This window comes from Molossus molossus, unplaced genomic scaffold (genome assembly GCF_014108415.1).
Source record: "Molossus molossus isolate mMolMol1 unplaced genomic scaffold, mMolMol1.p scaffold_m16_p_6, whole genome shotgun sequence".
NCBI lineage: Eukaryota > Metazoa > Chordata > Mammalia > Chiroptera > Molossidae > Molossus > Molossus molossus.
In genome coordinates, this window is record NW_023425399.1 from 21,957,184 (window position 1) to 21,980,748 (window position 23,565).

Sequence of the window (23,565 nt, forward strand, 5' to 3'; positions counted from 1 at the left end):
GAGAAACATCGATGTGAAAGGGACACATCGAGTGGCTGCCACCCGCACGACCAACCAGGGCCGGGGACAAACTGCAACCGAAGTACGTGCCCTTAGCGGGAACCGAACCCGGGTCTCTCCGGACCGCAGGCTGACGCTCTAACCGCTGAGCCAAACCGGCCAGGGCTGATATTCTTTCTAATTGACATTTCTATCTCTCTCTCCCTGTCTCCCTTCCTCTCTCTCTAAAATCAAAAAAGAAAAAAAATTAAAAAAGAAAATGATGTGATAGTGATAGGAGCAGTGTGTATGGGATGATCAAAGAGGGCCTCTCAAAAGAGATGGTATTTAATCTGGGACATAAAGGATGAGAAGGGGCCAACCAAAAAAACAATTTGAGAGAATACTCCAGAAAGAAAAGAGTAAGTACAAAGGCTCTGAGATAAACATGTGCTTAGGGTAAAATAAGATTATGTAGCTGCAGTTTAGTCAACTAGAGAGAACATGTTAGAAGTTAAGAAGTAAGAATTGGTTGGAGAAGTAAAGTAAGCAAAGATTAGATCATGCAGTTCCTAGGACACAATAAGAAATCTGAATTTATTGCAAAGGTAATGGCAAGCCATCTTGAGTTTTCTGCAGAGGAGTGATGTGATCTGAGTTAACAAAACAAACAAATAAACATTCTTAGGCTCTGTGTGGGAAACAGTCTTAGGAGACCAGGGCAAGGGCAGAATGGAAAAATTGGAAGTGGACAGATTTGAGACATTTTGGAGTTAGAGCTGACAGGAGGACTTGCTGACTACTTGAGTGTAGAGATTGAGGGAAAGGAAACAAACACGACTCCTCATTTTCTCCCTAGTGCAACTGGGAGGATGCTTGGGTCCTTCATTGAGGTGGGTCAGACTGGGCAGGTACAGGTTTGGGGTCAGGATGTGTGTGTGGAAATAAAGAGTTCTGTATAAAGTTAAAGATGGTCATTAAATATATAAAGGGAAGTGCCACTTAGGCAACTGAACTATGAATCTGTAACTCCAGTTGGGGTGCAGGCTGGAGACTTGAGTCTGGATTCTTTAACCTACAGCACAGCACAGCCCAGTAGAAATAGAATGTGAGCTACATATGTAAATTTTTTTGTTTTTATCTTTATTATTGAATGTATTACAGATGTTCCTCGTTTTTCCCCTATTGACCCGCTCCTCCCCACTCCCCAACCCTTTCCGCCTTCTCCCCACACTGTTGTCTGTGTCCATTGGCTATGCATATAAGTTCTTTGGTTTATTTCTTCCCACCCCCGAACCCCTTTCCCTTTGAGGTTTGTCAGTCTAGCAACCAATGTGTACTTTTTTTTTTTCTTGGTACATGCCCCTAGCAGGAACCGAACCCAGGACTCTCTGGTCCGCAGGCTGAAGTTCCAACCGCTGAGCCAAACTGGCCAGGGCTAATGTGTACTTCTTAATCCCTTCACCTTTTTCACCCATTCCCCCAACCCCCTCCCATCAGGCAACTACAAAATGTTCTCTGTATCTATGAGAATGTTTCTGTTCTGCCTGTTCATTTTGTTTGTAGATTCAGTTGTCGATAGATATGTATTCATTGCCATTTTGTTTGTTCATATATTTTATCTTTTTCTTCAAAAAGACCCTTCATATAATAATGGTTTGATGGTGATGAACTCCTCTAACTTTTTCTTGTCTGGGAAACTCTTTATATGGCAATTGATTCTAAATGACAGCTTTGCAGGATAGAGTAGCCTTGGTTGTAGGTTCTTGCTTTTCATCACTCTGAATATTTCTTGCCACTCCCTTCTGGCCTGCAAAATTTATTTTGAGAAATCAGCTGACAGTCTTATGGGAACTCCCTTGTAGGTAACTAACTGCTTTTCTCTTGCTGCTTTTAAGATTCTCTCTTTGTCTTGAACCTCTTGCATTTGGATGATGATGTGTCTTTGTGTGGGCCTCTTGGGGTTCATCTTGTTTGGGACTCTGTGTGCTTCCTGGACTTGTATGTCTGTTTCCTTCACCAAGTCAGAGATGTTTTCTGCTATTATTGTTTCAAATAGGTTTTCGATTTCTTGTGCTCTCTTTTCTCCTTCCAGCACCCCCAAGATGCAAATGTTGGCATGCTTGAAGTTGTCCCAGAGGCTCCTTACACTATCCTCATTTTTGTGGATTCTTCTTTCTTTCTGCTGTTCTGATTGGGTGTTTTTTGCTTCCTTATATTCCAGATGGATGGTTTGTTTCTTGGCTTTACCTATTCTACTACTGAATTTGTGTAAATCATTCTTTATTTCAGTTAGTGCCTCCTTCATTTCTGACTGGTCCTTTTAAATGCTCTTGAGGCCCTCACTAAGTTCGCTGAAGTTCTAAATTTATTGAGCATCCTTATAAGCCATATTTTGAACTAAGCATCTGTTAGGTTGCTTATCTCCATTTCGCTGAGTTCTTTTCCTGGAGATTTTTTCTTTTCTTTCATTTGGGACCTGTTTCTTTGTCTCCTCATTTTGGCTGTCTCCCTGTGTTTGTTTCTGTGTATTACTTAACAAGAGGTATGGGGCTGAGACCAGAAGCTGCTTGTTTGAAAGAATCTAGGAAAACCTGAAGCAGGATCCAAGACAGGCTAATCCTATGGTAAAGCAACTGGCAACAGCTTGGGTGGGCCTGAAAGTTGGGTGGGGTGGGGCCTCAGGGGATCACCAGGGCGGGGCTACCAGTGTGAGCCAGGTTGCTGGAGTCCAGATATGGTGGCTGTCTGCCAGCCTCCTGAGGGAAGGGCTCACCAAAGGAACAAAGGTCTCTGACAGCACGTTTGTCCCAGAGAAAGCCCCCTCTTCAGCCCTCGCTCCAATGCCAAACAGCTCAGTTCTTCCCTGTATGTCTCTGGTGCCCCTTGAGCTGCCTCCCCTCCAAGCTTAGAGGGAGTGAGTCCGATAAGTCCGTGCCCAGGCCCTTTAAGAGGAGCTGCCTGGGGCTCCAGCCGCCTCAGCCTCCCAGAGCTTCAGTTCCCGCTGGTTTTTCCAGCCAGAAGTTATGGGAATTCCCTTCCTGGCACTGGAACCCTGAGCGGGGTGCCTGGTGTGGGACCGGGACCCCTCAGTCCTCAGGGAGGACCTTCCTAGCTGAGGTGTCCTCCTGATTTTTATCTGCTACATGTGGGTGTGGGACCAGCCTGTCCTACCCATCTGGATGTGGCTACTTCTTTGATTCCATAGTTGTAGGACTTCAATTCAGCTTGATTTCAGGTGATTTTGAATGATGGTTGTTCTGTAGTTTAGTTGTAACTTTGATGTCCACGTATGTAATTTAAAATTTCCCAGTAGCAACATTAAAAAGTATAAAGAAATTGGTGAAATTAATTTAAAGAACATATTTAATCCAATATATCCCTATTATTATTTCAACAAGTAGTAGTGTAAAAATTACTGACAAGACATTTTGCATTTTTTCTCGACATCCAGTGTGTTTCACATTTATAGCCCATTTAACACGCACGCACCAATTTCAAGGGCTCAGTTGTCACATGCCGGCTCACGAGTAGTGGAGGTTTTTCAAAGTTGAGCCTGTATCCGCCCGGACCTTACAGAGGAGGCACTTCCGTTGGAACCACCCGGACGGAAGTCGCGGCGGAACGGAAGTCGCGCGTATGCGGGCGCGCGCACCTGCAGACAGCTGAGAGGGCAGCACGTCAGGCTGAGAAGAGCGTTTGCAGCGGGACGCTGGGCGCTCGGTCCGCGGGAGGTGAGAGGCACGCCGGGTGAAGGTGGCCTGCGCACCCGCCCAGGGTCCACGCGGGGCAGGAGAGGCGGCGGAGGCCCGAAAATGCGCGGTGTTCAAGGGAAGGATGGCGCGGTGGTTACGGCGCAGACCCCGGTCTCAGACTGTCGGGGTTCGCACCCCAGCCCTGCTGCCTACTCGCTGGTGACCATAGGCAGGTCATCCTTCTTCACCCCGAGCCTTAGCCTTGTCACCTTTGAAGTGGGATGATAGTAGAACCTGCCTCACAGAGTAGCACCACGCCTGACACATTGTCGTCACCCAATAAAATGTTTGGGATGCTTTATTGTTTATTTTATTTATACTGGGATGAGGTTCCTGGCTCTTGGTTTTTGCTGACTACCAATTAATTTCTGAGTCCCCACAGGGCGTCTCCCTTGGGCTATGCTAGCATTTTATTTGTATTATCACATATGATCCTGACAACAGACATAGGGGTAGGTACGATTGTCCTTATTTTACACATGAAGAAATGGAACCTCTCAGAGCTTAAGAAGCCCGCAGGTGCCCAAAGTTACCTGGCTAGGGAGCCTTGGGTCAGACTCCAACTCCAGGGTCTTAACCTCAGTGCCAAACACCTAACACGAGAGGGGATGTGAGCTGCAGATGTGAAGTTACTGAGAACTCACTGTATGTGAAGTGAGGTTTTCAAAATCCTTATTTAAAAATTTTTTTCTTTTCTTTTATTGATTTTAGAGAGAAAGGGAGAGGGAGAGAGAGAGAGAAATATCAATGACAGAGAACATCAATTGGCTGCCTCCTGCACACCCCCCACTGGGGATGGGGCCCACAACCTGGCATGTGCCCTGACCAGGAATTGAACCAGTGACCTCCTGGTGCCTGGGTCGATGCTCAACCACTGAGCCACACCGGCTGGGCAGCTTTTTAAAATCTTTAATTCTCACAACATCTCTGGGAGTGGGTACGACTTTTATCCTTATTTTACAGTTCAGAGGCAGGGATTTGATTTGCCCAAGGTCACACAAGTAAGGGGCAGAAATTGGTGACTTTAAAGCTCGCAGCAAAAGTTTGCTGTTCTCTGACACTGGAAAGGAAGTTGGCACTGCTCCTGCCTAAATACTGGTAGCATATGCAGCAGGTGATCAGCTTGGAAAGGTAACAGGCCACATCTGCTCATTTTACACGTACAGCGCCTGATGTAGATATGAATGAGATTGGTTTCCTGCTTTCAGGTACCTCCCCACTTATAAGAGATGTCAAAATGTAAGTAGTATGTAACAGCAAAGTATAATTACTCTTGTGATAGAGAGTGATAAGGAGGCTTTAGGGACCTAGAGGAGGACCCCAACCTAGACTTTGGGGATGGTGGCCAGGACAGGCTTCCAGGAGGAAGCAGGAGTTGGCCAAGTCAATAGAGAAAATATACCAGCCAGAGAGACAGCATGTGTAAAAACCTAGCAAATTAGTGAAAATCGGTACAAAGATGTCTGTCTGGTATGGCTGGAATGAGGCTGTCCATTAAGAATATGTGGTGGAAAGTATGTCTCCATATCTTCTACTTTTAGTCACCTGGGTTTATTCCTGGGAGGTGGTCACTGTTTCTTATGCATTCTAGAGATATTGTGTGCACTTACAAATATGTACCTTAATGTTTCCACCTTCCTTCCTCCGCAGATTCAAGTGTAGCATACTTTAGGTAGTTTCTAGCACTTTGCTTCCTTACATTTGTCATGTCATAGATTCAGCCTCACTTTCTAACATTTGCATCTTATCCATTGCATGATTTACTATGACTTACTTAACTAGTTCCCTATTGATGATATTTAGGTCTTTTTTATTCTTTTGCTATTAGAAACACTGCTGCAACTAATATCCTTATATGTAGGTCATTTTGCACATGTAAGAGTATATGTGTAGGGTAAATATTTAGAAATGGAACTACTTGGTTAAAGGTTTTATGTGTGTGTGTAATTTTGATGGAAAGTGGCAAATTGCCCCCTATAAAGGTTGTGCCATTTTCCATCCCTTCAGCCATCTGTAATTTGAGACTCATGGAGGGTAGGAGTCACTGATCAGGCATACAGTGCCCCATGTTAGGAAGATGTCCTCAGTGAGTAAGTGGTTTTCACAGTATTTGGAGGCAGTGGTGGCCAGCTTTACTGCTTACTGGCTGTGGGAGCTTAGGTAGGTTCCTCAGCCTTTCTGTGTCTTTCCTCATCTCTGAATAGCATAATAATAGTGTCTGTTGCCTATGTTGCTTAGGATTGCTATGAAGATTTAATGAGTTAATATGCTTAAAGCCTTTAGAATTGTTCCTATACAAGGTGCTACTTTATTTTATTTTATTTTATTTATTTTTTGTTAATCTTCACCTGAGGCTATTTTCCCATTGATTTTTTTTTAGATAAAGTGGAAGGGAGGAAGGGTGAGAGAAAAACATCGATATGAGAGAGACACATTGATTGGTTGCCTCCTGCACGACCCTGACAGGGGCCAGGGATCCAAACTGCAACCCAGGTATGTGCTCTTGACCAGGAATCGAACCCCTGACCCCTCGGTCCGAGGTCGACGCTCTAACTGCTGAGCCAAACCAGCCAGGTGCTACTTTATTTTGTCAGGGCTTCTCATCTCATCTCTACCACCCCTTTGCTTTGAAAACAGACTGTCTGGATTTGCTTATCTCTGGCATTCCTTTGTGTGATCTTGGGAAAGTTGCCTCAGTTTTTTCACCTGTAAAAATAGGGATACTATTGTTAAAAGTATCTTCTTGGGTTTTTGTGAGGATTAAATGTATTAATACACTTGAAGTACTTAGAGTGGTGCCCTGTACATTGTGTTCAATAAATGTCGATGATGTCTGTTATTCTTTTGCAGACTTTGGGCTGTTTTAGTGCCATGCATCATTTACAGTGTATCCTCCAAGCACAGAGGTGTCTGGGGTGGGGGCCCTTAGCCTCTGTGTCTTGGTTGCTGCTACGGACCTGCAGGGCACACAGCAGTTTCTCTGGCACCTCATGTCCCCGTCCAGAGGGGCAGCAGGAAAATGGAGTTCAGAAGGATTTCAGTTCCAGGCTGGCCACTGGACCGACTTTTCAGCATTTTTTAAGAAGTGCTTCAGTTCCTCAAGAGAAGCTTTCTTCTTTGGATGTGGTGGACCCACCCCCATATCTCACAGTGGATGAATTATTAGGAAGGCAGAGAAAAGGTTGGTGTTACTTTTTGACTGTCTTTGGGCTTTCTGCTTTGCTTTTTTTCTATCATCCATGGCCTGATTCTTAACTGTTCTTTTATTACAGACCTGGCTTTGGAGGGTTAACAGTATGGGAAGGCTTACTAAATTATGGAATTGTCAAATTCCACCAAGTAACAATATAAAGAAACTTATAGTGTTGGTACACTCAACTGGGAATAGAGTCCTGGATAGTCCTCTTTTTGGTTACCTTTGGAAGGTAGCTATGCTCACCACTATACCACCAACGCCTTTCTGTGGTTACCTTTGGAAACCCTGTAATTTCTGTTCTAATATTTAGATTGTCTTAATTATAAGGCAGCTTTCACAATTGGTGCTGTAGAAATTCACTCTTGCCCAGCTGGTGTGGCTCAGTGGTTGAGCATTGACCCATGCACCAAGAGGTCACTGGTTAGGTTCCTGGTCAGGGCACATGCCCAGGTTGTGGGCCTGATTCCCAGTGAGGGGCATGCAGGAGGTGGCCATTCGATGTTCTCTCTCATTGATGTTTCTGTCTCTCTCTCCCTCTCCCTCTCCCTTCCTCTCTCTCTAGAAAATCAATAAAGAATAAAAGAAATTCACTCTTTATATTTAGGCAGAGTTTTTTTGTTTTTGTTTTTAAGAAACATTGTGCAATCAGTTAAATGTCTTAAACAAAGTTTGAAGGGGAATTAAGGGATAGTCAGACCTTTCTCCCTTTGTTCTGTTTCAAAAAACAATTTCCCTTTAGAATTTTTAAAGAGTTGGTTGATATCATAAGTTGAAAATAATTTATAACTTGTTTTCATTTAACATTTCTCCTAATACTACATTATTTATAATTAAAAATTTAAATATTGGTACAAAATGTTACATTGAGCTATACCATGATATTTCCCAACCTGTCCCCTATAGTTGGACATTAGGTTGTTTCAAAATTTTTATATTATAAGTAATACTATAAGTGTCTCATCTATATCTACATCAATATCTATGTCTTTATCTGTCTCTCATAGAATAATATGAGAGATAAGTGATATATCTATTTCTCATAGAGATAGCTAGATAGATAAATAGAGAGATATTGCTTCTGTTAAATTTTTTTCTCCAGAATAAATCTCTAGGAGTTAAATTAATAAATCATGGAGTATGTATACTTTGCGACCCCTTGCTAGCTATTTTGCAGTCCTTTATAATTTGTTGTTTCCTTCAGTTCCTCTCTGACATAAGTATTAGTGTTTTCTTTTTTTAGACAAGGTAAATGAGCCAAGGATGGTTTTAAAAAAAATTATAATCTTTAAAAAAAAATTTTTTTAAATTGATTTTAGAGAAGGAGGGAGTGGGAGAGAGAGATAGAAATATCAATGAAAGAGAACATCAATTGGCCACCTCTTGCATGCCCCACCCTGGGGATGGGCCCACAACCTGGGCATGTGCCCTGACCAGGACTTGATCGGGTGACCTCTTGGTGCATGGGTCAACACTCAACCTCTGAACTACATTGGCCATACAAAATTCGGATCTTTTCTTTTCCTTCTCTCCCTCCTTTACTTTCTTTTAACATTACTGGTATTTTCTATTGGTTTTATATAATTCTTTGTCATTAAACTTTTAACTTTATTTAGAATTGATTTGGGTCTGCAAATTAAAGTATACTGGCTAATGATACTACCTCTGGAGAACTTCATTTTGAGAAGGAGGAGTTTAACATATGGGTTTATTTATTTATTTTATTATTTATTTATTTACTTAAATTTTCATCTATTAATTTTGGGAGAGAGAGACGTCTGTTTGTTCTATTTATTTATGCATTCATTGGTTGATTCTTGTATGTGCCCTGACTGGGGATCGAACCCCAACCTTGGCATATTGGGTTGATGCTTTAACCAGCTGAGCTACCTGGCCAGGACTATATGTGGATTTAAATTTATTTTTCTTCTGCGTTGATAATCAGTACTGTCAGCTAATCCCCCCTTTTCTAATTTTTTTTTAACCATATTTTCTTGATTCTTAGGTGTATGTTTCCCCCATATTTTAAGTTTCATGGCTTATAATTGGTGTGTGTATACAATGTAGTATTTTTTTTTGTTTTGAAAGGCTTCATTAATTTGGTAGTACATCTGGCAATTAATAATGTCTTAGAATTGAGGCAACAGAGGACTTAGTGAATAACCAGTTGTATCAAGTATTTCTGGGGCATTTGGGAAGGAGACCTTTGAGACATATGGTCCCTTTTTGTCTGCTTACCATGGAACCCCTCTGTCATCGCAGTCTACCTTGAGACCTATGGCTGCCAGATGAATGTGAATGACACAGAGATAGTCTGGTCCATCTTACAGAAGAATGGCTATCTTCGGACCAATAATCTCCAGGAGGTACACATATTTCTTGTTTCCCTATGTTTCCTGGACCTGGGTGAGACTCTGCATTTGTGCCAGTTCTTAGATGCGATTTCAGGAACAGGGTATGGCCTGGTGAGAGTGAGTTCCTTTGAGTTAAGTGTGTAGCATGGGACCAAAGTGTACATTTGTTTAATTATTTTTGAAATTTTTATGGTGGTGGTCACTTTTAAGCAAGGAACTAAGTTAAAAATGGACTGCAAGGATTGGGGTGGGGGTTGGGAATTAGTGTTTAATGGGAATAGACTTTTAGTTGGGGAAAATGAAATAGTTTTGGAAGGTTGATGGTGGTGATGATCGCACAACATTGTGAATGTAATGGTACTGAACTGTACACTTAAAATTGGTTAAAATGGTAAATGTTATGTATGTTTTTCCACAAAAAAAGGGCCATGGGCAGTGATTCTACAAGACTAATCTCATAATTTTCTTTTCCCTTGCTTTCCACTTAGGCTGATGTGATCCTCCTTGTCACATGTTCTATCAGGTGAGAATTTATTCTTTACTTAGAGAGTGAATATATCTTACCTAATAATGCCAGAGCTAACAGTGCCAGGCTGGCCTACCTATGGAGATGAGTCAAGGGATTTGCAATTTTATGCAATGGAGACAATAATGAACTAGTTGACATTTGCTGAGCATGTGCAGTTTGTCATGTCCTGTGCTGAGCACTGTACATGCACTAAGTAATTTAATTCTCACAACAACTCTGGGGTAGGTGATGTTATCAAACCCACTCTATAGATGAGGAAACAGTGTACTGAGTCACCCAACTTTTCCCAAGATTTTTTCTTATAGCTAATTGCACATGTTTAGGAGGTTGTTCATATAATAAAGGCTAGTATGCAGTCAGTGGCTGGGGGATAGAGTTCTTCTGAACAGACATGAGTGGCATCCATCAGAGGTGAACATAGCCTTTTTCATACTTTTAAAAAAAATCCTCACCTGAGGATATTTTTCTGTTTATCTTCAGATAGAGTGGGAAGGAGAGAGAGAGCGAGAGAGAGAGCGAGTGAGAGAGAGAGAGAGAGCGAGCGAGAGAGAAACATCAATGTGAGAAGAACACATCGATTGGTTGCCTCCTGCACGACCCCGAACAGGGCCAGGGACAAACCGCAACCGAGGTGCATGCCCTTGACTGGAATCGAATTTGAGACTCATTAGTCCAAGGGCTAACGCTCTACTGCTGAGCCCAACCAGCCAGGGCTCATACTTTGTTTCTGTGTACAAGGCATGTTAATGTTAATGTTTTCTCAGCTGGCTATACTGTCACTTAATTAACTAATCCAACAGTTTTGTTCTGAGAGTCTCTGTTGTAAGACACAGAACTAGGTGCTTTGGGAGATTCAGAAATGAACTCTTCCCTCATGGAACCTGGCTTTAAGGAGCTTAGTCTGATATGGGAACTAAGACAGACATACAGATAGCTCTAACATCTGGTGGAAAGCCCTAGGTAAAAAGAATCAAACAATAAAAAGGATAAATGCTAAGTACTGAGCAAGTATAGTTCAAGTGATATGGTAATTAAAAGGGAGGAGAATAAATTCTCTACCAGAGTAGAGTTGGGAAGGCTTTGTGAAACAGATTATTTTTGAGTTTGGCCTAGGCTTGTCAGGATTTGGAGATGGGCAAGAAGGGTGTCATTCTAGGAATGTTATAGCAAGTGGTGCTTCTTCAGTTGCTCCCTGCCTACCTTCCCTAAGCCTTGAGGGTAGGCATTCATTTAAAGCATTGAAGGCTTCTATTTTAGTCTCATTGTCCTACTCTTTTAGGTTGCTCTGTAGTTTGTTTGCAGGTTCAGGTCTACTTCTTAATCTCTGTAGGGAGAAGGCTGAACAGACCATTTGGAGTCGTTTACATCAGCTTAAAGCCCTGAAGAAAAAACGGCTCCGTTCCCGAGTACCTCTGAAGATTGGGATTCTAGGTATATGGTAATTTGAAGATTTTGTGGGTTTTGAGACTTGGGCTCCATGTAGTTTTATGTACTAGGGTTTCCCCTAGAGGCCAGATTCCCAGTGTGTGAAGACATCTTATGTACCCTGTGCATCTCTTGTACTTAATGTCAGAAGCTGTAGGGTTAAATGAAATAAAGCTCATAAAAGGGCTTTTCATAGTGCCTTGAAGTAATAGGTACTTAGAAAGTAGCGTATCCTTTCTGGAGTCCATTGTGGCTCATGGTGGCAGAGTTATGGATAGGAGAGCATTTGGAGTCTGTGGAGGCAGCAAGCATAAATGTACAGTGCAGGCACATTTCATATTGACTCCTGAAGCATACGCAAGTGAAGATCTAGATCTGTACTGACCAGTATGGTAGCCAGTAGCCATATGTGGTTATTTAAATTTAATTAAGCTTAAATAATACTAAAAATTTACTTCTTTAGTCTCACTGGCAACATAGTGACTGTTCAGTAGCCAAGCTTGACTAGTGGCTACCAGTTTGAACAGCACAGGTAAAGAACATTCCTATCATCTTAGAAGTTCTATTGGACAGCTCTGATCTAGATAGCTGGAAAGCATATTTCCATAAATATTCTGTACCCTCTTGTTTCTAGAATTTAATGTATTTAACCTTAAAACAGACTGTGTCCCTTGTAGGATAGTTAATTCTTCTTCATGATGGTTTAAAACACAGTTGGAGCATATATGTATTTTTAAATAATTGTTTCATTTCTTTTTTTTTCTTGATTGATTTTAGAGAGAGAGGAAGGGAGAGGGAAAGATAGAAACATTGATGAGAGAGAACATCGATTGGCTGCTTCCTGCATGCCCCCCACTGGGGATCGGGCCTATAACCTGGGCATGTGTCCTGACTGGGTGTTAAACTGGTGACCTCTTGGTGTATGGGTCGATGCTCAACCAGTGAGCCACATTGGCCAGACGTAAGTTTTATTTTAAAAAATAAATTCTTGATGCAAAATATTTTTATTTATAGCAACAAGTGATTTTCAATTGAAAAAAGAGGTGGTTCATATCTAGAAAGGTTTTTGGATGGTGGCTTAATTTTTCTGGGCATTTAATTGAATTGCTCTTGAGCCCTTTCCCTGTGGTTTTCTTGTATAGGAAGATGCAGGTTCCAGTGCTATGGAAGTGTTGAGGCAAATTTGAGGGATGATGCTAAACTCCTAGAGAAGTTTCTGTGCTAGAGATCATGTGTACTGAGAAGCCATGAGACAAGATGAATTTTAGAACAGTGCTTATTTCTTTTCCCTCCCAGGCTGCATGGCTGAGAGATTGAAGGAGGAGATCCTCCATAGAGAGAAAATGGTGGATATTTTGGCTGGTCCAGATGCCTATCGGGACCTTCCTCGACTGCTGGCCTTTGCTGAGTCAGGCCAGCAGGCTGCCAACGTGCTGCTTTCTTTGGATGAAACTTATGCTGATGTCATGCCAGTCCAGACGAGTCCCAGTGCTACTTCTGCTTTTGTGTGAGTTACTGTCCAAGAGGCAGGGAATATACTGCTTTCTTACTTTTAAAATAATATGTTAATGTTATTACATTAAAAAAATTAATACATGCACACAATATAAAATACAAGAAATGATATATAAGACTCCCTCACACCTATCATCACACCTACCCAGTCTCTGAGGCCACCTTTCAAAGGTGGCGTGTTAGTTGTTTCTTGTATTATCCTTTGAGAAGTATTTTTTTTTTTTTTTATCCTCACCCGAGGATATTTTTCCTTTTTTTGTACAGATAGAGTGGGAGGGAGAGAGAGGAAGGGAGACAGAGAGAGAAACATCGACGTGAAGGGACACATCGAGTGGCTGCCACCCGCACGACCAACCAGGGCCGGGGAAAAACTGCAACCCGAAGTACGTGCCCTTAGCGGGAACCGAACCCGGGTCTCTCCGGACCGCAGGCCGACGCTCTAACCGCTGAGCCAAACTGGCCAGGGCGAGAAGTATTTTTTGTATATGCATTCATATACATAAAATGGGGTCTTTCCTACACCCCCTTCTTTTTTTTTTATCCTCATCCGAGGACACTTTTGCGTTCATCTTCAGATAGAGTCAGAGGAAGAGAGGGAGGAAGAGAGAAAGAGAAACATCGATGTAAGAGAGACACATCGACTGGCTGCCACCCACACGACCCCACCCAGGGCTGGGGACAAACTGCAGTTGAGGTACATGCCCTTAGCAGGAACCGAACCCAAGACTCTCTAGACCGTGGGCCGATACTCTAACCACTGAGCCAAACCAGCCAGGGCTCTTTTTTTTTTTTTTAAATATTTTTTCTTTATTGATTTTGTACAGAGAGGGAGGAGAGAGAGATAGAAACATCGATGAGAGAAAACATTGATTGGCTGCCTCCTGCATGCCCCCCACTGGGGACTGGGCCCACAACCTGGGCATGTGCCCTGACCGGGAATTAAACCAGCAACTTCTTGGTGCATGGGTTGATTGCTCAACCACTGAGCCATACCGGCCAGGCCTTACCCTCCCTTCTATAGTTTTGTTTTTATTCATTTATTTTTTTTGTTAATCCTCACCTGAGGATATTTTTCCATTGATTTTTAGATAGAGTGGAAAGGAAGAAGGGAGCTAGGGAGGGAAGGAGAGAGAGAGAGAGAGAGAAATATTGGTGTGAGAGAGACACATCGATTGGTTGCCTTCTGTATGACCTTGACCAAGCAGGGCTGGGGATCAAACCTGCAACCCAGGCATGTGCCCTCGATGGGAATTGAATCCACGACCCTTTGGTCTGAGGGCTGACACTCTAATTGCTAAACCAAACTGGCTAGGCCTATACTTTTATTTTTTCACTTAAGAAAATATCTTGGGCTTTCCTGATTCCTTTTCTTTCTCCTCTTATCTTTTAAGTTAAAAATAGTTTATATTTGTTGAAGAATATGTAGAAAAGATAGAAAAACATAAAGAAGAAAGTAAGAGTTACCTCTACCACCTATGATAAACACTATTATCATTTTGGTGTATATCATCGCTATCTTTTTCTTTGTGCTTATGTGTATATGCTTTGTGTTTATTTATAAAAAAAATAGCTCTTGGTATACTTGGTTTTATAACCTTTTCTTACTTAAAACAGTGAACATCTCTTATGTTATTAAATTTTCTGTAACAAATTGGCAAATTGGCTTACAGCCTGTTTTAGTAAGTAAAGTTTTATTGAAATACAGTGCCCTGGCTAGCACTGCTCAATGGTTAGAGTGTCAACCTGCACACTGAAGGGTTGCAGGTTCAATATCTCGTCAAGGGCATGTACCTGGGTTTGATCCCCGGCCCCATTCGGGGCTTGTGCAGGATGCATCCAATCTCCTCCTGCCTCCCTCCCTTCTACTTTCTCTAAAAATCAATGGAAAAAAATATCCTCCAGTAAAGATTAAGAAGAAATGCTGCTGTGCCCTTTTGTTTACACAGTGTCTGTGGCTGCTTTCACCACTACAGTAGTAGAATTGAATAGTTCCGACAGAGACTGTATGGTCTGCAAAGCCTAAAATATTTACTATCTCATTTTTTACAGGAAAAAATTTGCCAACCTTCATCATTTTAATGGCTAGTCAATATTCTGTTGTTAGGATGCATTCTCAGTGAACATCGTTGGTACATATCTATCCATAGTTATTTCCTTACAATAAATTGAGGCTTTCATACACAGGATGCAAATGAAAGAACGTGTCTTAACTGAGATACCTAGCTTTTGGGCCAGGAATGTGAGACATGCAGACCCGTGGGTTTTATTTTATTTATTTTTAATCCTCATTGGAGGATACGTTTTTATTGATTATTTTAGAGAGAGGAAGAGGAAGGCAGGGGGGAGAGAGAGAGAGAGACAGAGAGAGAGACAGAGAGAGAGACAGAGAAAGAAACATCGAGGTGAGAAACATCAATCTGTTGTCTCCAGCATGTGCCTTGACTGGGGATCGAACCTGCAACCTTTTGGTGTATAGGATGATGCTCCAACCAATTGAGTTACCTGGCCAGGGCTACAGACCCCTGTGTTTTAAATCCAATGTCTCACCCAGCCGGTATGGCTCAGTGGTTGAGCATCGACCAATGCACAAAGAGGTCTCTGGTTCGATTCTTGGTCAGGGCACATGCCCAGGTTGTGGGCCAAATCCCTACTGGAGGGCATGTAGGAGGCGGCCAATCGATGTTCTCTCTCATCGATATTTCTCTCTCTTTCTCTGCCTCTCCCTCCCTCTCTCTCTAAAATCAACAAAGAAAAAAAATCCAATGTCTCTACTCCTTATACACACTTTATAATATTTATTTTTTTGGTCTGGATGTGAAAGTTCAAACAATATATAAGTATAAATTGTAGAAAGTCCGGATGTGATACGTCTATACCCCATTCCTTCACTGCTGGTCCCTCAGGGTAACCACTATATCCACAACTTATGGTTTGGTTTCTATTCTGGGATGAAAGACCAATTTTTAAAGATAAAAAAAATGTCTGCCTTAGTTCTTAGATCTCAGATTGGTCCAGTGTGAGAACACTGCCAAGAGAATTTAGAGCCAAAGGATAATGCTAAGGGAGCTGTGACCTCCTTGGTTTGGACCAAGACATCCTGTTATTAAGTTCTGGTGCTTTTTTCCCCAGGTCTATCATGAGAGGCTGTGACAACATGTGCAGCTACTGCATCGTTCCTTTCACACGTGGCCGGGAGAGGAGTCGGCCTGTTGCCTCCATTCTAGAGGAAGTGAGAAAGCTTTCTGAGCAGGTGAAAAGTTCTTCAGGCTTTCTTACCAGAGCATGTGTGTGGGAGGAGGAGGACAACGTTCTAGTTTTGCAGCCTGTGCTATCTCTAAGCTGTTCAAGTGTAGAAGCTACCTGGCCAGAAAGAAATACCTGGGTGTACCTCTTTGGTTTGCTGCTCACAAATTATAGGCAGATCTCCTGTGAAGTTTGCTTAGTAGGCAACACAGTAGAATGGAGAGAGCATGAGATCATGAGTTTAGAATCAGATGATTGAGTGTGAATTTTGGCTTTACCATCTCTGGCTTACTTAACTGGTCTTACTTAACTACCTTCTTTGAAACACAGTTTCCCCATCTAAGAAAGAGGATAAAATAATACATGAGAGCATGAGTTTAGAATCAGATGATTAAGTATGAATTCTGGCTCCATTGTTCTCTGGCTTGGTGCCCTGGCACTGGTCATTTAACTACCTACTTCGAAACACAGTTTCCCCATCTATGAAAGAGGATATAATAAGACCTTTCTTGCCAGGTTATTGGGAGGATTGTTATTGGAAGGATATGGTAGTTTAAATGTTTTTAAACTACCTGGCACATAGTAATTTTTTACAGAATGATTTATTAAACTATTCAAGGGAAACCTCCCAAATCTCTTGTTCATTTTACCACTGGGCCAGCTTGCAGAGAATAGATGAGGCTAGTGAATCAGATCAGGGACTAGAGGGGAGATACCCACTGCTTTCCTCCTTTTAGGAAGATACCTCCTTCCTCCCTCAGCCCTTGAAGAGGTCTCTCCTTAACATTAGGCCTGAATCTTTCAGCGTGTGGAATAGGACAGTAGGTGGGAATGTGGAACTTTTCTTCTATTCGAGTCTCCCTGTTTCATTACCTGCTTGGCTCAGGAGCCAAGGGAGGCTAACCCCTGCTTCAGTTCTGAGTTAGCAGTTTGTCTTCGTTCTTACTCTCTGGCAGTGCTCTCTTCTTTTCCCCATCCCCAGAGTCTCAGTTTTCTTCGTTTGGTTCCTGGCTGCTCACATAGGGACTGTGAGATATTCCCCATACCCCACTTCTCCAAGTGCTTCCTGGTCTGAAGTTGTCTCCTTCCTTTCCCCTCCATCTCCCCCACAGTATCAAAACTCACTGTCTCAGGATAGAGACATTCTGTTTAAGTAGACTGAGGTGGTGACAAAAACTCCCTAACCTTTCTAAGGTATTTGCATATAACAAAAGGAACTTAACATTTAAGTGAATCTTAGTGAATTCAAAGCCACTGACTTGTGAAAAGTTATGATTCTGCATTGTGTTTTGAAGTATCTGTTAGTCACTTATTTATTTTACTTATAGAGTAACTTTAAAAAAATGTTTTTAGCCCTGGCCAGTTTGGCTCAGCGGTTAGAGCACCAGCCTGCGGTCCAGAGAGACCTGGGTTCGGTTCCCACTAAGGGCATGTACCTCGGTTGCAGTTTGTCCCCGACCCTGGTTGGTCGTGCAGGTGGCAACCACTCGATGTGTCCCTTTCATGTCGATGTTTCTCTCTTGCTCGCTCTCTCTCTCCCTCCCACTCTATCTGAACAAAAAAAATGGAAAAATGTCCTCGGGTGAGGATAAAAAAAAAAAAAAATTTATTGATGTTAGAGAAAGGGAGAGGGAGAAAGAAACATCATTGTGAGAGAGAAACATCAGTCAGCTACCTCCTGCATACCCCCTATGGATCCTGCAATCCGGGCATATGATAAATCCCTTTTGATGCATGGGATGACACTCAACCAATTGAGCCACACTGTCCAGGGCTATAGAGCAACTTTAAAAAAATATTTTTCTTTCTTTATTTTTTTTTAAAGAGAGAGGAAGTGAGAGAGAGAGAAAGATAAAAACATCAATGAGAGAGAACATCGACTGGCTGCCTCCTGCATGCCCTCCACTGGGTATCGGGCCCACAACCTGGGCATGTGCCCTGACCAGGAATTGAACCAGCGACCTCTTGGTTCATGGGTCAACGCTCAACCACTGAACCACACTGGCTGGACTAGAGAAACTTTTTAAAAGATGTTTCTTTCATGTAGATTTTTAGGCTATAGTTACAAACAGAATAGAATATTGTTTCTTTAACAGATTGTTGTTCATTCATTCAAAAAACAATGGTTGTTGATGAGAAGTCATTTAAGTAAACAGCCTTTTTTTTTTTTTTTTTTAAATCCTTACCTGAGGATGGGTGCGTGTGTGTGTGTGTGTGTGTGTGTGTGTATGTGTATAACTGATTTTCAGAGAAAGTGGAAGGGAGAGAGGGAGAGAGAAACATTGGTGTGAGAGAGACACATTGATTGGTTGCCTTCTACACAACCCCAACTGAGGCCAGGGATGGAACCCGCAACCCAGGTACATGCCCTTGACCGGGAATCAAACCTGTGATCCTTCAGTTCATGGGCTAATGCTCTAACCACTGAACAAAACGGGCCAGGGCTGCTGTTTGATTTTTTTTTTCAATCCTCACCCAAGGACATTTTCCCATTTTTTGTTCAGATAGATTGGGAAGCGGGGGGAGAGAAAGAGAAACATCGACGTGAAAGGGACACATCAAGTGGCCGCCACCTGCACTTGCACGTCCCAACCAAGGCCAGGGACAAACTGCAACCGAGGCACATTCCCCTAATGGGAATCAAACCCAGGTCTCTCTGGACTGCAGGCTAACACTCTAACCGCTGAACCAAACCAGCCAGGGCTGCTGTTTGATTTTTAAACCAAGGTGCACTCAAGATTAGTATAGTTTAATTTGGTTGTTACAGTTCTTCAATATCTTAATTTAAAATAGCCCTTCCACTTCTTTGTTGTTGTTTGCTTTAAATGATATATTTATTTCTTGAAGAGATCAGACACATCTGGATTTGTTTGATTGCTTCCTCATTTAAACTCTTCCCTTGACTCTGGCTAGTTTGTTTGGCTCAGCAGTTTGATCTATGGCCCTCAGACCAAAGGGCACATACCTGGGTTGTAGGTTCCATCCCTGATGGGGCTGTGCGGGAGGCAGCCAATCAGTGCGTCTCTCTCACATGGATATTTCTCTCTCTCCCTCCCTCCTTTCCACCCTATCTAAAACTCAATGGAAAAATATTCTTGGTTGAGTATTAACAAAAAAACCAAGAAAACGATTCCCCTGGATTCTGGTAAACTGGAAGTTAGGTGTAAAAACAATTCAATTTAGGCTAAATATTTTTGGCAAGAATATTTTATAGGTAATGTTTATATAACATTCACCTGACGGAATGGTGTCCTAATTTGATTTGTGGTGTTATATTAACCATTACTGAACACTGAGTTTGCATCTAGTTTTTTGCTACTCTAAAAAGTATTTGAAGATTAATGTTTACATAAGGTTTTATTCTGAAGTTAAGTCTTCACATAAGATGCCCAAGCATGAAATTATCAGGTTCAAGACAACACATTTATGGATGGCTCTTGGTAGGTTCAGCTAATTAGTGATTTGGCATGAAGCTACCAAATTGGTTTTAAAAATTGCTTCTAAAATATTTATTTCTGCCCCGGCCGGTTTGGCTCAGCGGTTAGAGTGTCAGCCTGCGGTCCGGAGAGACCTGGGTTCAGTTCCCGCTAACGGCACGTACCTTGGTTGCAGTTTGTCCCCGGCCCTGGTTGGGTCATGTGGGTGGTAGCCACTCAATGTGTCCCTTTCACGTTGATGTTTCTCTCCCTCTCTCTCCCTCCTACTCTGAACAAAAAAATGGAAAAATGTCTTCAGGTGAGGAAAATAAATAAATAAATAATTAATTATTTCCCTCTTTACAGGGGTTGAAAGAAGTGACACTACTTGGTCAGAATGTTAATAGTTATCGGGACAATTCAGAGGTCCAGTTCAACAATGCAGTGTCCACCAACCTTAGCCGTGGCTTTTCTACCAACTATAAAACCAAGCAAGGGGGCCTTCGTTTTGCTCACCTTCTGGATCAGGTCTCCAGAATAGATCCTGAAATGAGGATTCGTTTTACCTCTCCCCACCCCAAGGATTTTCCTGATGAGGTATGTATCTGTAGATAACTGCCAAACTGATAACAGTGTCCTTAAACATTTATGTCTGGGACAGACAGAACATGGTTTGAACAAAAGTAAAGCATTTGGGCAATTCATGTGTTTGGTTCAGTCAGCCTCTTAATTACTTGAAAATTAACTTTGGCAGAGAACAGTGGGGGTGGTAATCCTTTCCGTAAGATTCTTTGGTGAGACTTTGATGACTTTTAATGTGTTCTGTTTGATCAGGTTCTGCAGCTGATTCATGAGAGAGACAACATCTGTAAACAGATCCATCTACCAGCTCAGAGTGGAAGTAGCCGTGTATTGGAAGCCATGCGGAGGGGGTCAGTCTTGCTTGGGGAGGGGGTATCCTACACCTTTCAATGTCTCTTTAAGGAGCAAACAGTGTCTAAAATCCTAGATTAGTGTGTGGCACATAGTAGCTGCTCAGTAAACATGTTATATGAATAAATGCATGAATATTGTAATTTGCTTTTGTTCACTAAGTGTAGGCTAAGGACTGGATCACTCATTTAGTTTGTTTAGCATTTTTTTTATTAAGCACCTACAGTGTGGCACACAGATTTTAATCCTTTAGCTTTTAAGTTTTTTAGGTCTTGGAATTTAAGTGCAGTTCTATTTACTTTGGGAATAATAAATGTAGCAGAGGTAAGACTGAAAGGAGAATGTGACAGATGGAAAGCTGTATAGAACTAGTGTTTTGACTTTTTTTTTTTATCCTCACCCAAGGACATTTTTTCATTTTTTGTTCACAGAGAGTGGGAGGGGCAGAGAGAGGAAGAGAGAGAGAGAGAAACACTGACATGAAAGGTACACATCGAGTGGCTGCCTTCTCCTGCACAATCCAACCAGGGCCGGGGACAAACTGCAACCAAGATACGTGCCCTTAGCGGGAACCGAACCCGGGTCTCTCTGGACTGCGGGCTGACGCTCCAACCGCTGAGCCAAACCGGCCAGGGCTTGACTTGTTTGTTTGTTTGTTTATTTATTTATTTATTTTAATTTTTTTTTTATCCTCACCCGAGGACACTTTTTGATATTTTGTTCAGATAGAGTGGGAGGGAGGGGGGTGGAGGGAGGGAGAGAGAGAGGGAGAGAGAGAGAGAGAGAAACATCATCGACATGAACGGGACACATCGAGTAGTTGCCACCCGCACAACCCAACCAGGGAGGGCCGGGGACAAACTGCAACTGAGGTATGTGCCCTTAGCGGGAACCGAACCCGGGTCTCTGGGGACCGCAGGCCGACGCTCTAACCGCTGAGCCAAACTGGCCAGGGCGACTTGTTTTTGACATTGGCAAAGAGTTTTAGAGATCCATTTATTTATTAGTTTTTTTTTTGTTTTTTTTTTTATCCTCACCCGAGGACATTTTTCCATTTTTTGTTCGGGTAGAGTGGGAGGGAGAGAGAGGAACAGAGAGAGAGAAACATCGGGTGTGAAAGGAACACATCAAGTGGCTGCCACCCGCACAACCAACCAGGGCCGGGGACAAACTGCAACCAAGGTACATGCCCTTAGCGGGAACCGAACCCGGGTCTCTCAGGACCGCAGGCCGACGCTCTAACCGCTGAACCAAACCGGCCAGGGCTATTTATTTATAAAATATTTTTTTATTGATTTCAGTGAGAGGAAAGGAGAGGGAGAGATAGAAACATTGAGAGAGAAACATCTATTGGGTTGCCTCCTGCACATCCCCTACTGGGCATTGAGCCCACAACCCAAGCATGTGTCCTGACCGGGAATCGAACCAGCGACCTCCTGGTGCATGGGATGACACTCAACCAACACACAGGCTGGGCATCCTTTTATTTATTTATCCCTCCCACCCCCCAAATGTCAGAGTTCTCAGTCAGACTTGAAAACACTTTTAAACAAGTCTTTGGCAACCTCCAACTTATTCTTGGTGATCTTGGTATCCCTCTGACCATAATCTTGAGACCAGAAGGGCATATAAAAAGTCACCTAGCCAGGCTGGTGTGGCTCCGATTGAATGTCAACCCATGCACCAAGAGGTCTCTGTTTCAATTTCCGGTCAGGGCATAGGCCCAGGTTGTGAGCCAAATCCCTAGTGAGGAGCATGCAGGAGGTGGCCAGTTGATGTTCTCTTTCATCGATGTTTCTGTCTCTCTCTCTCTCTTCCTCTCTCTCTAAATCAATAAAGAAAAAAAAAAGTCACCTAGATCCGGTTAAATGTTTTATCTGTCTTCATTATTAGTTAAATACAGAAGGTTATTTAAAACAATTTATGTTTTTGAACTAAAAATTCATAGGCTCTAAATTAAGTCACAGTAAAGGATTTGGATCATAAGAGATCTTTTGGATACTTTAACCTATTGTACTGTCCTGTGTGGGTGAGAATTGATTACATGTGGTAATTCATAATGTTACCTTTTTATAGAATTCATTTAAAGAAGATTGATTCATCTAAGGCTTTTCTTTTTATTCTTTATTGCAGCTATTCAAGAGAAGCTTATGTGGAGTTAATTCATCATATCAGAGAGTCTATTCCAGGTACATTTAAGAAATGTATTCTGCTGAACACATTACAGTGACCACAGTCTTGGTCAGATACAGGCAACACCTGTGGCAGTATCTTAATGACACCTTTTACACTTCCTCTCCCCCCCCCCCTTTATTGATTTTAGAGAGTGAGGAAGTGAGAGGGAAAGAGAGATAGAAACATCAATGAGAGAGAACATCGATTGGCCGCCTCCTTCATGCTCCCCACTGGGGATCGGACCTATAACCTGGGCATGTGCCCTGACCAGGAATCGAACTGGTGACTTCTTGGTGCATGGGTCAATACTCAACCACTGAGCCACACCAGCCGGACTTTAACACTTCTTTTGCTTCTCTTTAGTTCTGTTTCTCTCTCTCTCTCTCTCTCTTTCTCTCTTGAGTGGAAGGAAGAGAGGGGCGATAGAGAGAGAGAAACATTGTTCAATTGCCTCTCATATAGGCCCCAACCAGGGACTGCACCCACAACCCAGGTTTGTACCATGACTGGAAATTGAATCTGCATCCTTTTGGTGTATAGGACGACACTCCAATTAACAGCCAAACCAGCCAGGGCTCTTTTTCTCTCTTTACTTTTTTCTGATTTTTTTAATGTTTTGGTCTTGCTAGAAATACTCAGAGATGTGGATCAGCTTGTGGCCTCAAGGCTAAAGAGATTCATTTTCCTTCTTTTTTTTTTATCCTCACCTGAGGACATTTTTGCATTTATCTTCAGATAGAGTGAGAGGGAGAGAAGGAGGAAGACAAAGAGAAACATCGATGTGAGAGAGATACATCGAGGGGTTGCCACCCACACAACCCCAACCAGGGCCGGGGACAAACTGCAACTGAGGTACGTGCCCTTAGCAGGACCGAACCCGGGACTCTCCGGTCCGCAGGCCGACGCTCTAACCGCTGAGCCAAACCGGCCAGGGCAAGAGATTCATTTTCTATGTTTTTGTGTTTCTGAGTATATGAGAAAGACCTTGTTTTTCCTTGTTAGTTGGCAAAGTTATATATGGTCTAAATTAGTTCTGATTTGGGGGCAA

The 23,565-nt window shown here is 42.5% G+C and overlaps 1 protein-coding gene across 2 annotated transcripts in view; it reads left to right on the forward strand.

The window, feature by feature from the left end:
• Window positions 1–3,639: 3,639 nt before the first annotated feature.
• The window catches only part of CDK5RAP1 (CDK5 regulatory subunit associated protein 1), a 33,879-nt gene continuing 13,953 nt past the window's right edge, over window positions 3,640–23,565 (forward strand). For both annotated transcript variants that reach the window (XM_036245458.1, XM_036245459.1), the window contains exons 1-10: window positions 3,640–3,713; window positions 6,585–6,915; window positions 9,190–9,293; window positions 9,770–9,804; window positions 11,141–11,241; window positions 12,532–12,742; window positions 15,880–16,000; window positions 19,776–20,006; window positions 20,244–20,341; window positions 22,476–22,531. In XM_036245458.1, coding sequence (XP_036101351.1) covers window positions 6,606–6,915; window positions 9,190–9,293; window positions 9,770–9,804; window positions 11,141–11,241; window positions 12,532–12,742; window positions 15,880–16,000; window positions 19,776–20,006; window positions 20,244–20,341; window positions 22,476–22,531 — 1,267 coding nt within the window. In that variant the 5' untranslated portion in view covers window positions 3,640–3,713; window positions 6,585–6,605. The remainder of the gene's footprint in view (window positions 3,714–6,584; window positions 6,916–9,189; window positions 9,294–9,769; window positions 9,805–11,140; window positions 11,242–12,531; window positions 12,743–15,879; window positions 16,001–19,775; window positions 20,007–20,243; window positions 20,342–22,475; window positions 22,532–23,565) is intronic.